The sequence below is a fragment of the Dryobates pubescens genome, chromosome 7 (assembly GCF_014839835.1).
Source record: "Dryobates pubescens isolate bDryPub1 chromosome 7, bDryPub1.pri, whole genome shotgun sequence".
Taxonomy (NCBI): Eukaryota; Metazoa; Chordata; class Aves; order Piciformes; family Picidae; genus Dryobates; species Dryobates pubescens.
The window spans coordinates 40,413,305-40,429,431 of NC_071618.1; the positions used below are offsets into that span (position 1 = coordinate 40,413,305).

Here is a 16,127-nt window from a genome sequence, read left to right on the forward strand (position 1 = left end):
TAACCATATATATAAGCATATATATACACACACATATATTAATAGCAACTTTGAGACCATACACATGTATAAACATTAATATAAGCATATATATATATACACATATATATTAATAGCACATTTGAGACCATACACATGTATAACCATATATATAAGCATATATATACACATATATTAATAGCAAATTTGAGACCATACATATATATATATGTGTGTATATATATATGTATAAAAATCTATACATAGATAGCAGTACCTACATTTGCCTGAGATTCATCATGCCCATTGATTTCTGCTAATTCCTTGGTGCTTTTTAGCTGCAGAGAGCGAAGGGAAAACAAGACAACAAACAAAACAGAACAAAAACAAGCACATTACTTGACTGTTTCACACAGTTATCTTTGATTCATTTGAAGGAGCAGTTTATAAAGCTTCCAATGAGAAAAACAGATGGAGCATATAATTCTAATGAGGTTTTGCTCAAACCATTTTGAAACCAACATACTTAAGGCTTTATAGGCTGGCAAAAAAAAAAAAAAACAGAAAAAAAGAAGAAAGGGAAAAAAAAAAGGAAAAATAGTAAGCCTGGGTCATTATTTTTTAAATAATAAGATTAGAAAGTAGTTTCAAGGCATGAAAGTGTACAGAATTGGCTCTCAAGAATAATAAACGATTTCATTTCCCATTCTTGCTGCCATTAATTTAAACTTTACAATGTTTGCAAGTTGCCACTAGCTAAATAGCATTTTGCTAATGATTACTTTTGAGTGATGTATTTTGAGCTGTTTAAGATGCTGAAGCGCTACTGTACATTTCCTTCCTGAGGAAGCATCTAAGTAACTGACATGGCTCCTGGGCATGACGGAAAAGGAGGTGAAGAGAAGAATTTAACCAGTGGCAGAAGAACAAAGGAGGTACTGCCAATTCCAAATAGACATTGTGAAGCAATTTCAACCCCCCCCACCCCCCACCTCCCCCCCTCTTAATTACCTTTTTTGGGCAAAATTGAAGATTACATTGGGGATTCTAAAAAAAAAATCACTCTCAAGAGATTTTAAGGAATGTCCTAGGTCATGTCTGGAGCCACAGTAGATAGAAGATAGAATAAACCAGGTTGGAAGAGACCTTCAGGATCATCGCATCCAACCCATCAACCAATCCAACCCCCCTAAACAATGAACCCATGGCACCAAGCACCCCATCAAGTCTCCTCCTGAACACGTCCAATGACGGCGATTCCACCACCTCCCTGGGCAGCCCATTCCAACGGGCAATCACTGTCTCGGTGTAGAACCTCTTCCTAACATCCAACCTAAACCTCCCCTGGTGCAGCCTGAGACTGTGTCCTCTTGTTCTGGTACTGGCTGCCTGGGAGAAGAGACCAACATCTGTCTGTCTACAACCTCCACAACAGTGAAATGTGCAGTTCGTCCTGTGACTGAGCAAATACAGAAAGGAGGAGACACCACGGCCTTCCTGAGCCTATGAGATGTGGAGGTTTGTACATCTAGATAAAGCACTCAACCATTTACTCTATAGTCAAATCTCCAAAGAGTCATGCTCTCATTCTAACTTATTTCCAAGTGAGTGTCTACACTGAGGGAGGATGGAGAACAATAAATAGATCTTTCCTCTGCATTCCTTGTTTTTTGCCAAAGAAACTAGGGTTGATGATGTCATAATGACTCTGAATGACAGCAGTCCTAAAATCCAAGTGAAATGGAACAGTATTATATTTTGATTAGGTGTCTGACTCAGAAGTGGTCTACCACCCTAGGTCACCTAGCTTGTCTTCATCTTCTCTCAAGCTACCAGCTCCAGAACAAGAGGACACAGTCTCAGGCTGCGCCAGGGGAAGTTTAGACTCAAGGTGAGGAGAAAGTTCTTCACTGAACAAGTCATTCACCATTGGAATGTGCTGCCCAGGGAGGTGGTGGATCACTGTCCCTGGAGGTGTTCAAGACGGGATTGGATGTGGCACTTGGTGCCATGGTTTAGTCATGAGGTCTGTGGTGACAGGTTGGACTTGATGATCTTTGAGGTCTCTTCCAACCTTGGTGATTCTGTGGTCTTTTTACCCACGTGGCAATAACAACTAAATTGTGTGTGACTCAGTTCTCAGTTTGTCACAGTTTCCAATCTGAGGCCATGTTCTCTGCCTACCTTGTTATGCAGGGTTGCAAACTGCACCAGTTCAGGAACAAGCACAAGCCACTGAACAAGTCCTGACAGAGAGGTAAAGGGGCAGCAATCCTTGATAAAGCAGTTCAAAGAGTAGCTGGGGACAGCGAAACTATCAGGTCTGCTGGTTCAATTCACTGATGCTCATCTTTCAATACCCTCACAAAAACTTGCAGTTTGTACTGACAGCAAAGTGATGCATTTCTCATGAATGCTACATGTTTTCCCTTTACTGAAAAACCAACCACCCTGTGAAACCACCTCACTCTGGGGACGGCTGGCAAGAATGAGTTGAGATGGCTGCTTTCATCCAAGCCCCAGATTTAGGCTTTTCTGCACCATGGTGTAACCAAAAGAGGTGTTTAATGATTCTGTCAGTTCTTCATTATAGAAATTCACCTCATGTAAGCAGTTCTGTTGAGTTCAGCTGAATTACTCATCCGAACATGAAGTCAGGAGAGCTTGAGTGTGTAAAAATTGCTGTGCACACTAATGCCCTGTCCTGAGGAGCGCTGTTCATGACCTACCTTTTCCCTTTCCTTTTCTGGGTGAATAAAGTGCTGACCCCCTCTTGCTGGCTCCTTGGGCAATGCTCCCCATGTGTTCTGCTGGTGACATACCACTCCCCCAGCATCCACATGTGTGTTTGACTGGAAAGTGGGCTCAGCCTCTAGTCTACATTGGTCTGGTAGGCTTTCCCCACTCCATGGTACCCCACCATCATCATCCTGGCACTGCTTAATCTAACTGAGACAGGATGCTTGAACCTTCCATCTCTTATTGCATATGATGCTCTGTAAAGGATGCCAGGGCTCAGGCAAGAAGGTGCTAGCATTCACATCAACAGTAAGATCACTGCAGCAAGAGGTAGAAGTGAACTGGTGGAGACAGTGATGAAAAACCTGTGGGTTGAAAATGTGCAGCTGCATTTCCACAGGCTAAAGGGGTAAAGTATCCTTTTTTCCAATATTGTTTATTTTTCCAAATTAAACTTAAAATTGTATTCTTCTTTCAAATCCTAAATAGTGGAATGTTGGAATAGGAACCTCAGGAAAACATACAATATTGGAAAACCAGGACTTGCCTTACCCCCTAGGCCGGCTCCATCGCAGGTCGGTGGCAAGTGTGATGTTACCAGCAGAGAATATGCTGAAGTAACACACTGAACTAGTGCCAGTAACAACCAAGGGCCTACCTGAAAGGAGAGGAGAAGTGTTGAGGAGTTAGAAGTCTCTGATAAGTCTTATGATGTGGTGAGGTAGGTCTGACTCAAACCAGTGGGTGTAAATCTCTCTGACAACGAGAGAGATGCGTCAGATCTGATCTGATCCAGAAGCCTTTTGGCTAGAGAAGCGTTCTGTGATGCAGAAGCAAATGATATGTCTCCCAGCAGGAGACATCCCAGCCTGGATGCAACTGGGTTGGTGCAACTGGATGAGCACAAGGTGTGCTGAGCCAGCAGATATGCTTAGACACAGGTAGTGAGGCAAGGCAGGGTTCCTCTGCCAGGTTGAGATGGAAAGGCAGATGTTAGCAAACATATCACAAAGCCAAGCCATAAAATTGAGGTGGGAACCTGGTGTTATTAATTTTTAAAGAAATCTTCACATTTACTTGACTCTGCTAGATGATTTTCAATACCCATTGTGGATAAAACACAGAGATCAGCTGTAGTTCTTGTGAGGCAAAGCTGTGAACCTTGGCAAGTGGAGGTCATTACTACGAGGACTTCTGTTCTGGAACATTTTGGAACTGGTTCAGGGTTGTTAGAAAAGCACTCTGGTTGCATAGCACTCCTCAGGATTTCTGGCTACTTAACAGTCTTGGCCTTAGGCTTGTTTCATAGCTAATTCTCAAGAGAAATGCAGATCCATCCTGCCTTTCTTCCAGCTACTGTTCCGTCTGTCTGCCTAGCATGAGTGCACATTTGATTCGCAATTAGTAGGAGTCTGCAGAGATTCAAAACTCTGCCCTGGTGGTCCCTGCTGGGGCCTAGCATTGTAAGATTTTCCTATATGTTTTTGCAGCATCTAATTGCTGCCAAGATGGGAAATAACTTCATGTAATGTTAGGGTTTTCTATCTTCTCAAAGTATGTTATAAACCTGTACCTTGAATGCCGTGTTAAAATGGAAATGAGATGCAATTAACTCAGGAGAGGAGTGGATTCTGTGTTTCTAAAGATTTGGCCATTACCAAATCCATTCTTCTTCATTGCATTTAGTGAAATAGTCTTGCATCAGCTCTCACTTAGAAGGTTGTCTCTGCAACCGTAAGTGCTGAGAACATAGTATCATAGGATCATAGGATCAGTCAGGGTTGGAAGGGACCACAAGGATCATCCAGTTCCAACCCCCCTGCCATGGGCAGGGACACCTCACACTAGATCTAGTCTGGTCTAGTCATGAGGTCTGTGGAGACAGGTTGGACTCGATGATCCTCCAGGTCTCTTCCAACCTTAGTTATACTGTGATACTGTGATACTGTAGATCAGGCTGGCCAGAGCCTCATCCAGCCTGGGCTTAAACACCTCCAGGGATGGGGCCCCAACCACCTCCCTGGACAACCCATTCCCGGGCTTCACCACTCTCATGGGGAAGAACTTCCTCCTCACCTCCAGCCTGAATCTCCCCACCTCCAGCTTCATTCCATTTCCCCTAGTCCTATCACTCCCTGATATCCTGAGAAGTCCCTCCCCAGCCTTCTTGGAGGCCCCCTTCAGATACTGGAAGGCCACAATTAGGTCACCTGGGAGCCTTCTCTTCTCCAGACTGAACAGCCCCAACTCCTTCAGTCTGTCCTCATAGGAGGACATGCGTCTGAACATAAAAGGTTTAATTTCGCCCCCCCAAATTAAAATTATTGGTTTATAGAGTATATTTGTCACTAGATATGTCCAAAGAGACCTAAATGTGGAACTGTGTCGAAGCTTTCCTAATGATCATTCAAAAAAAACCCCAACCCTGAAATAACCATAATTTACTTTTCCCAGTGTGTACATGAAATGTATAAACCTGTCTGCAGACACATCCAGGCATGTATGCAGAAAAACCTTGAACATAAGCATTACTGGCATGTTGAATCTCTGCCATCGAAGCAGTTCAGATCCCACACTCTTTAAAATGCAAATACCCAACCAAGCCACCAAATATTTTAGCCAAAGTTTACAGAAAAAGCATTAAAACAAGGGCTTAAAGCAGAGACTGTGCAGCACAGGTGGGGAGCTGCGATTTCAGTGTGTCCAAGCCACGTGGCCTGTACAGACAGCGTGTATTTGTGCTCGCCGTGCTCGCACACAAGGCATTGCTTCATCTCCAGATCTGCAGACTTAGCACCAGCTTTTCTTTTTGCTGTGTAACTGTTCATCTTGTGATGCTTCCAAAACAATACTGCCAAATCCACTTCTCAGTGTCACAGGCACCTTAGCACCCAAGAAGATGCAGTGATCAGCTATACCGAGGTTTGCTTCTCGCCGCCTAAATAATAGCTAATTAATCACTACCTTTTTAATGCCAGTATGATTATGGTTTTTATATGCTCATATCTGCATGAACAACACAGGAGATGCCAAGCTTTTTTTTCCCCCCTTCTTCTTCTTCTTTTTTTTCCCCAACACCAGTCTTTAAAAAAGGAGCTGCTCTGTTTCAGATATATTTAACTCTCCCAACATCTTATTTTTATAATTCAGAGTAGAACCACATCCCTGTCACTCAAGACATGAAATATGGGAGAGTATAAAACAAGGGGCTCTTTTTACTGTGTTTTCTCAAACTCTGTGGTAGCCTCAGCTGCATTCACAAATGCTAATCAGAGCAGACACACAGGCCACATAAGGTTACGCCTTGCTCACAGCATATTCTGTGGTCAGACTCTTAATGGGTTTTGGAGGTGAAGCCATCAGTCTTCCATCCCCTTAACATGCCTAAGCCAGCATTATTCTCCCACCAGAAGCACTCACCTGTTCCTGCAAGACTTTAAGCATTGCTTGAGTATGTGTTTGCTCCTCCTTGGCTTGTTCCAGTTCAGACTTTTTGTTGTTTAATTCTTCCTGCACGCTCAGTAATTGCTGCACAAACAAAAGGAGTTTCTGGTTAGCGTCCTCTGAATCCGAAGCAGTTCTAAATCCTCGGCTTGATAAATCCTCCTGTAAAACAACGCTTTGCAGCCTGCTCCTACATTTATTACTGTTGCATAATCTGCTGTGTCTAAATGGACCAGAGGTAAATTATTTTCATCTGCATCTCCTTCTGCAGCAGTGCTCCACAAGTAATGCATCTGTTAATGTGTGTTAAGCTATTTGTTGCATTAAAGTAGAAACTCCTGGCGCAGTGTATCACCCACAGAGCGCCTGTCACGTTCATCTGAACCCAAATCTTATTTGTAGAAGTAGATGTGGTGGGTTTAATAATACTAGGGTAAACACCAGGGTACATAAATAATTTAAAAGCACAGCCCTTTAATATAATTAGTCACTGGCCCACAGCCATTTTCATTCTGTGCAAAGCAATATTCTGGAAAGCTTTCACACTGACTTGCCAAGAAGACAAAAGCTTTCTTTCCTCCCCCCACCTGCCTTGTGCTGTGATATTTTATTGGATCAGGAAGACTGATGCCCTACAATCAATATATCAGCTAGGAAGACTGCTGACCTGAACTGTCAAAACAAAAACCCTGGGATTATGAAGAGGATTCTGGGATGTGGGGGCATCTTTAAAAGCCTGCATCCCCGAGTCTTGGCTAGTGTTAGGTTCTGCATAGATTTATTGGGACTGTCAAGAGTGGATCAGTAGATCTAATTAATTCTGAAATAATTATCTATTTTTGTATTCATGTGATGAATGTTAAGTACTACTGGAGAGCTACAGGACACCAACAGAAGATTAAAAAGGAGTTTATGATGCTTCAAGGGGAGGTTTAGGCTGGATGTTAGGAAGAAGTTCTTCATAGAAAGAGTGATTGGCCATTGGAATGTGCTGCCCAGGGAGGTGGTGGAGTCACCATCACTGGAGGTGTTTGGGAAGAGACTGGATGGGGCGCTTGGTGCCATGGTTTAGTTGATTAGTTGGATGATAGGTTGGAGTTGATGAGCTCAGTGATCTTTTCCAACCTGGTCTCTTCTGGTCTATTCTATTCTATTCTATTCTATTCTATTCTATTCTATTCTATTCTATTCTATTCTATTCTATTCCCTTAGTGTTCAAGAAAGGAAACTATGATTTGCTGGGGCAACATAGGATCATGGGATCATAGGATGTTAGGGGTTGGAAGGGACCTTCGAAGATCATCAAGCCTAGTCCCCCTGCAGCGCAGGACCATGGAATCTAGCACAGGAACACATCCAGATGGGTCTTGAAAATTTCCAGAGAAGGAGACTTACTGCTTGGAAGCACGTTCCTTGAATGAGGAATGACTTTACTAATGTGTTACTGATCTAAATATGTATCTAAGCATCTAAAGCTTAGTTTATGCTTGATAGGAGTGGGAACTGTGACTCAAAGTGGTGTTGCAAATGTCCAGTATCTCAGTAAGTTACAGATGGCAAGCCTAGAAATATCTCGGGCCTAGAATTTGGTGCCAGTGTTGTCTTCAGAGCTGCTTGAAAAGAGAGGACCTTTCAGGGACCAACGGAGTTATGGGTAGTGTATTTATGTTGTAAGTGAACACCAGTATGATGGATTAATTCAACTACTGAAGTAAGAATACACATGGACATATGTCTGATTATATCTCACACATTCTACAGTCCAAATGGGTTAGCTTTTTGATGGATCATGCCAACTGGACTGCTCCCTAGGAGCCTTCAAGAGACGTTCAGGTATGTGTATTCACTCTACCACAGCAGAAGAACATTTAAAATCTCAACATTTTACATGAAATAACAAGATCTGTTCCACCTAGGCTGCTGCCAAGCAGCTTTTGCATGGAAAGCTCTACTTTGGCATTTTCTGCCCAGGCATGCATTGCCACCACAGGCTGCTATTCACCTTACCTCCTGGGTATTACTCTGTACACCTCCAGAAAACATACTGAATTTGTGTATATTGTCATATGTCACACTCAGATATCTATGCAAGTCCTTAGCACAGTTATAGCTTTCCAGACATTTCATATCTTTTTCACCCAGAAGGGACTATTTATTCACCTCACGTAATCTCTGATTATTACTGAACGCTAAGCTTCACCCAGGATACCTCTAGCTGATATCTGCCATTTAGAAAGAAGTGACTCCAGTCCTGGGAAGAGAAGGAGAGCATACAAAACACCAGAAAGATAGTCTAAGGCCTCTCATGGGTCACTAGCTGAGACATACGAGGTTTGGCAAACAGATATGCTACCAAATAGGGACTGGTGAAATGTTCTCTCCTTCCCAGGTGCAACCTGTTTGACCTTACATACCTGAACACAGTATGGATTGTTAAGGGAAAGGAGTCTGACCCTCAGCCAGAGGCTTCTCTGAGCAGTTGTATATCACTAGTGTGGCCAGTGGATGACAATTCAAAGGGAGAAGCCAAAATGAGTGAAATGATCCTCATAGTAAACCAGGAATACATTTAACCAATTACCTACTGGGGAGTGAAGCCCTTCGTTTCCTAGGTAGTGTCGGGTGATAGGTTGGACTCGATTATCTTGCAGGTCTTTTCTATTCTATTCTATTCTATTCTATTCTATTCTATTCTATTCCATTCCATTCCATTCCATTCCAGCAAGCAGCTGAAACCTTGATACATGTGAGTTGATTATCATCACCATCTCAGTGCTGTGTTACAAGTACTAGGCAGTCTGAGGAGGTCCTCACAAGAGATCTTGTTTGTTCCACAGCCTCTAAGAAGGTAAATAGGCACAAACATCTGAGAACAGAGCAGTATCACAGAATGGTTTGGACTGGAAGGGGTATTAAAGGTCGTGTAGTCCAACCCATGTATCATGGGTAGAATAGAATAGAATAGAATAGAATAGAATAGAATAGAATAGAATAGAATAGAATAGAATAGAATTGAATTGAATTGAATTGACTTAACCAGGTTGGAAAAGACCTTTGAGATCATCAAGTCCAAGCTATCATCCAACACCACCTAATCAACTAAACCATGGCACCAAGTGTCTCATCCAGTCTCTTCCTGAACACCTCCAGTGATGGTGACTCCACCACCTCCCTGGGCAGCCCAATGTCCACTCTTTCTGGGAAGAACTTCTTCCTAATATCCAGCCTAAACCTCTCCTGGTGCAGCATGAGATGGTGTCCTCTTGTTCGGTTGGAGGTTGCCTGGGAGAAGAGACCAACCCCCACCTGTCTACAGCGTCCCTTCAGGGAGTTATAGACTCCAATAAGGTCCCTCCTGAGCCTCTTCTTCTCCAGACTAAGCAACCCTAGCTCTCATCACCACCCAGACTGTATCTTAAATCTGCTTCAGAGATTTTACTCCAGCCTCTGGTAAAATACACCCCCTCCTCAAGGTTCTTTCATGGCCAAATTTTGCATACTGCAGATCAGCTCACAAAATTCTTCTGTTTTATTTTCATGTCCCCCACTGTGACCTGCCACTGTGACTTAGTCTAATTGTATCTCCCTTCCTTTGAGCCTGCCTTTTTGTGGTTTCTCTTTGAGGAATTTTTTCCAAAAGTGTCCAAGCATGGGAGGAAGCTGTGTGGAAGACACTCTCTGAGAGCATGAGAGAGAGATATACATGCTGCTTTGCATCTTTGTCCTTGGCTCTGGACCAGCCAGGAACAGGAACCCCAGGAAAATATCCAGTTTCGCCAGGGTCAGAGAGTCTGCATTCTGTTTCCAGTACGGGCTGCAAAAACCTTGATATGAGATAAAACCTTCCAGCAGTCTTAGTGGTTAAACTGTCAACTACTGCAGACCACACCTTGAGTCCTGTGTCCAGTTCTGGGCCCCTCAGTTTAGGAAAGATGTTGAGTTGCTGGAAGGTGTACAGAGAAGGGCAACAAAGCTGGGGAGGGGTTGGGAGCACAGCCCTGTGAGGAGAGGCTGAGGGAGCTGGGGTTGCTTAGCCTGGAGAAGAGGAGGCTCAGGGGAGACATTATTGCTGTCTACAACTACCTGAAGTGAGGTTGTAGCCAGGAGGGGGTTGGTCTCTTCTCCCAGGCAACCAGCACCAGAACAAGAGGACACAGTCTCAAGCTGCACCAGGGGAGATTTAGGCTGGATGTTGGGAAGAAGTTCTTCACAGAAAGAGTGATTGGCCATTGGAATGTGCTGCCCAGGGAGGTGGTGGAGTCAGCATCACTGGAGGTGTTTAAGAAGAGACTGGATGGGGTGCTTGGTGCCATGGTTTAGTTGATTAGATGGTGTTGGGTGACAGGTTGGACTTGATGATCTGGAAGGTCTTTTCCAGCTTGGTTAATTCTATGCTATGCTATGCTATGCTATGCTATTCCATTCTATGATTCTATATTCATCACTAAAAGCTGCAGAGCCTACTAATTTTGCATGGCTCAGGTTCTGAGATTTCCTTTTTTTCTGAGTGTTTCATGACGCTACCAAGAAGTTGTAAGAAGGACTCGCAGCTATCAAAGAGCATATTTTGTCTTCTTGTCTGACTTTGGAAAATGAAGGCTACACTTGACTGGAAAATAAAATATCAGTCTAAGACAGATGCACAGCCTGAAAAATTTCAGCACAAACACGTGATGTTTGACAAAGTTAGAAGCAAATGGGGAAGAGGATCTTGTACTGGCAGGAGTGAGGCAAGTTTCATAACAGGATCTGCTGTCATGCCTGCTTATAAATAGACAGTCTCTCCATGAGGATGGTAATGAATGATGCCAGGCTGGTGGTGCTTAATTATTCAGGATTGTTTTGTCTTTCACATAAATGTGCTTATTAAAAATTGATCCCATAGATATTTCTTTTCTTTTTTTTTTTTGCCCTTCAGATTCCTTGCAAGTACACAACATCATCAATTAAAAGGAAAAAAAAAATGCTCCTCTTGGTTTTACTGCTCATGCTGTCTGATAGGGTTCCATCTATTCTGCCATCTCATCCAGCCTTCCTGCCAAAGCTTTTCCCTGTACCCACGCACCCATGTAGCGTCCTTCCTACCTGTTATATCCTGCTGGCTTGTCTCCAGCTTCTGCCAGCACAGCTATTAGAATAGAATAGAATAGAACAGACCAGGTTGGTCTTTTCTCCCAGGCAACCATCACCAGAACAAGAGGACACAGTCTCAAGCTGTGCCAGGAGGGGTTTAGGCTGGATGTTAGGAGGAAGTTCTTCAGAGAAAGGGAGATTGGCCATTGGAATGTGCTGCCCATGGAGGTGGTGGAGTCACCATCACTGGAGATGTTTAGGAAGAGACTGGATGGGGTGCTTGGTGCCATGGTTTAGTTGATTAGATGGTGTTGGATGATAGGTTGGACTCAATGATCACAGAGGTCTTTTCCAACTTGGTTAATTCTATTCTATTCTATTCTATTCTATTCTATTCTATTCTATTCTATTCTATTCTATTCCCTTAGTGATCAAGAAAGGAAACTATGATTTGCTGGGGCAACATAGGATCATAGGACCATAGGATGTTAGGGGTTGGAAGGGACCTTCGAAGATCATGAAGTCCAACCCCAATTCTATCCTATCCTATCCTATCCTATCCTATCCTATCCTATCCTATCCTATCCTATCCTATCCTATCCTATCCTATCCTATCCTATCCTATCCTATTCCATTCTAAACCAGTAAATATTACTCTCCAGTGTTAAGCCATGCTTCCTTCATTCATGAGGACCAAATCCTCCCTGTACCAAAGTGGGTAGCTGACTTCTTTCTGTGGGGTGGAAAAGGATGAATGTGTTTTATTTTGTTTTCTTCATGCATTGCCACTTCCAATGCTGAGTCTCTCTCAGAGACAGTTCAGTACCGCCCTTATTGCGTAGATCTCAAAAGTGCAGACAGAAAATTACCATCTTAAACCAATCTTTGCTGCTCCTGAAACATTAAATATAGATGGCATTATTGAAGCCAGCTGAATTACTCAGACTGTGTACAATGCGGTGCCAGTGTGGCCAAGAATGCTAACAACTGAACAACGCTCAGTGCCTCGAAATATACGAGAAGCCCTAAAGGGAAAGTAATAGCTTGTTGTTGTGTACCACTGTGCAGCTATGAAATACTCCTCTTTCCTCTCCTCCTCCCTGCCCACAGCTCTTCATTGCTCCCCAAAAGGCAGTGCTACATGTGTACATTTAAATATAAATTATGGACATCTCTAGAAGCGTGGTCACGCTGAGCCTAGCAGGACAGAGAAGGATCTCACAAAGGAAGCATGGCTTCCAGCATGAAACCATCAACTTAGCATGCTAAAAAAAAAAGAAAAGGAGGCAGATCAGAAGAGACCACAGGGCCTGAGGCTGTACTTAAGAAGCTGTAAGGCTGACAGAATAATGAAAAAGGAAAACCAGCATTTGCCACAAGTTTAGCATTTATACTGCTGAATAGTCCTGCCCCTGCTATTTTGGTTATAGCTTTCTCTTCAGATGCTGGAAATGAAATATGAAAAGGGTTACACAGGCCTTAAAGCAAGGCAACTAAGGAAGAGCAGGCAAAAGAACACCTCCAAGGTGGCAACGCTGATTTTGATCACAGATTGTGCAGGCAGTTTCAGCAAGCCTGGCCTCTTCAGCCACAAGAAGGAGGCACAGATTCTCTCTGTTCCATTTCTAGAGTAGCTGCAAACTGTTCAGAAAAGACCTGTGACAACCTCTCCTGCAATTAGTGTATCAGTTAAAGAGGGATAGTTTTACACAGCCTAACCGAGCCAACCTAGTTGAACAGCCATCTTAGACACATAGTAAACATGGCAAACTGAATTCTCCTTTCCATGCAATGCTTGAGGGCAGCATACTGCACTCCACTTACTACCTACAGGGAACATATCCTTATACAGGAAAAATGGGGAGATCTGATTCACTAGGTGCCAAAAATAAAGGCTAAAATTTATGAGCCTCAAATAGGCAGGCTGCGTCCCAACCAAGGGTACACAGGATCACAGGATTACAGGATCACAGGGTGCTAGGGTTGAAAGGGACTTCTGGAGATCTTTAGAGTCCAACCCCCCTGACAGAGCAGGAGCATAGAATCTAGTGCAGGTTGCACAGGAACACATCCAGATGGGTCTTAAAAGTCTCCGGAGAAGGAGACTCCACAACCTCTCTGAGAAGCCTGTTCCAGTGCTCTGTGATCCTTATAATGAAGAAGTTCTTCCTCATGTTGAGGTGGAATCTCCTGTGCTGTAGTTTATATCCATTGCCCCTTGTCCTATCACAGGGCACAAGTGAGAAGGGGTTGTCCCTTCCTTTTTGACCCCTAGCCCTCATACTTTTATTAGATCCTCTCTCAGTCTTCTCTCTGGACTAAAAAGCCCCAGGGCTGTCAGTCTCTCCCCACAGGGCACATGCTCCAGTCCCTTAATCATCCTTCTATCCCTCTGTAGGACTCTCTCAAGTAGACCCCCATCCTTCTTGAACTGGGGAGCCCAGAACTGGATGCAATATTCTAGGTGGGGCCCCACTAGGGCAGAGCAGAGGGGAAGGAGAACCTCCCTCCATCTGCTGGACGCACTCCTCTTAATGCACACCAGGATGCTACCTTCTTTTCAGCCCCAGTGAAACTAAGGCTTGTGCACTGAACAGTAGCCCCAGTGAAACTAAGGCTTGTGCACTGAACAGTAGCCCCAATAAGCTATTCTCACTTGTATGGAAGTGCAGACCTGTCCTCTCAACTACACTAGAATCAGAGATCTAAAAAGTATGAAATTATATCTATTGAAAGGCTTTCACACCTCATCTAAAAATCAAAACCCTCACTTTTGCTCCCAGTTTCTGATGTTTTATTCTCTTTTCATTTTCCCCTCCCCCAAGTAAAACCTTACTGTGTGTTTTCTAACTTTGTTCTGCAAAACCAACAAGAACTTGGAGGTTGCCAAATGTAAAACACCACCATTCAGCAAGGAAAGTTAAATGTTTCAAGATTCTTAGAAGCTGCTCATAAATACTGAGCAGAAGGAAGGTAAATATTTCCTTTCAGAATCCTCCTTAGGTAGAAGGGAAGGGAAGAAGGAATCAAAATAAAAATCTCAGGTAGAGAACCAATTGCTAAAGAAAAATACAAATCCCTCTCCCAGTACCTCCATGGACCATCTGGAAGAGTGTTTTTCTCTCTTTCTTTTTTCTAAGACAGACAAGATTTCATATCACAAATGGCCAGCACATGGCAGGCTTGAATAATGAGAAAGTGACTTCCCAGCTGAGCAAATATGCATTAGTAACAAGACGCTGACGAGGCCAGACAAATCACCAAGGAAACAGGATAATGTGAAAGACGAGTCAAAGAAGCTTTAGAAATGAGCCCTCAAGGAAGTTCATGTTGCAGCAGGAAGGGCAACATACATGCCATCCTAATGTATGACGAGCCATTGTTGAAACAAAGAGGATGATTGAGGATTCTTTGAAGGGAGTGAAAAGAAATACAGTGTAGTAGCGCAGTGTTTCTCATCCCTCCTACCTCCCGGGGATCACCCTTCCCACAGGAACTAGGCAGATGGTATCATTTGGATGGATCAGGGAGACTGTAATGAGGAGAGTCTAAGTCCTGACCTCCCTGCCTGGGGCTGGTACTGGATCAGCTGCACATGGATCAACAGCCCAGCTCCTGCTTGTTGGGCATCCAGCTGCAAAGTGAGTTTTAGAATAGACTAGAATAGACTAGAATAGAATAGAATAGGATGGAATGGGATGGGATAGGATAGGATAGGATAGGATAGGATAGGAGAGAATAGAATAGAATAGGATGGGATGGGATAGGAGAGGAGAGGAGAGGAGAGGAGAGGAGAGGAGAGGAGAGGAGAGGAGAGGAGAGGAGAGGAGAGGAGAGGAGAGGAGAGGAGAGGAGAGGAGAGGAGAGGAGAGGAGAGGAGAGGAGAGGAGAGGAGAGGAGAGGAGAGGAGAGGAGAGGAGAGGAGAGGAGAGAATAGAATAGAATAGGATGGGATGGGATGGGATGGGATGGGATGGGATAGGATAGGATAGGATAGGATAGGATAGGATAGGATAGGATAGGATAGAATAGAATAGAATAGACCAGGTTGGAGGAGACCTTCAAGATCATCATGTCCAACCCACCATCCAACACCATCTAATCAACTAAGCACCACATCAAATCTCCTCCTAAATGCCTCCAGTGCTGGCGACTCCACCACCTCCCCAGGCAGCACATTCCAATAGGCAATCACTCTCTCTATGAAGAATTTCTTCCTAACATCCAGCCTAAACCTCCCCTGGTGCAGCTTGAGACTGTGCCCTCTTGTTCTGGTGCTGGTTGTCTGGGAGAAGAGACCAGCCCCCACCTGGCTACAATCTCCATTCAGGGAATTGTAGACAGCAAGAAGGTCTCCCCTGAGCCTCCTCTTCTCCAGGCTAAGCAACCCCAGCACACTCAGCCTCTCCTCACAGGGCTGTGCTCCAAACCCCTCCCCAGCTTTGTTGCCCTTCTCTGGACACATTCCAGCAAGTCAACGTCTTTCCTAAACTGAGGGGCCCAGAACTGAACAAAGGACTCAAGGTGAGTAAAAGACCATGATGAACATATCTCCAGAGGTTAGGCACCTCAGAGGGGGTCAGAGCTAGACACACACTTGGTGGGTGGGTGTGCAGCAGGAGCACTGCTGAAGAATTCTGTCCAGCTGCTTCTTTAGGGAGGTATTCACCATGTTCCCTTCCTATTAAACTGACTGCAGAGGTCTTACAGCTTTACAGAACTCAGAGTAAGAGGACTGAAGCCAAGAAATATGTCAAATGAGAAAACAGACAGATGGACACAGACACATTGAAATTACTTGAAGGAGAGCTGCAGAGAAGATGCAGTCAGGCTTTTCTTGGATGAGGGCTGAGACTCAACAGATACATATTCAACAAGGAACATTTATACTA

General features: G+C 43.9%; 1 protein-coding gene across 1 annotated transcript in view; it reads right to left on the minus strand.

Annotated features, from left to right (window-relative positions):
* The window catches only part of ENOX1 (ecto-NOX disulfide-thiol exchanger 1), a 380,677-nt gene that overhangs the window by 32,852 nt on the left and 331,698 nt on the right, over positions 1-16,127 (minus strand). The window contains exons 12-13 of the mRNA XM_054163102.1: positions 6,139-6,246; positions 261-317 (exon numbers count right to left, since the gene is read on the minus strand). Coding sequence (XP_054019077.1) covers positions 261-317; positions 6,139-6,246 — 165 coding nt within the window. The remainder of the gene's footprint in view (positions 1-260; positions 318-6,138; positions 6,247-16,127) is intronic.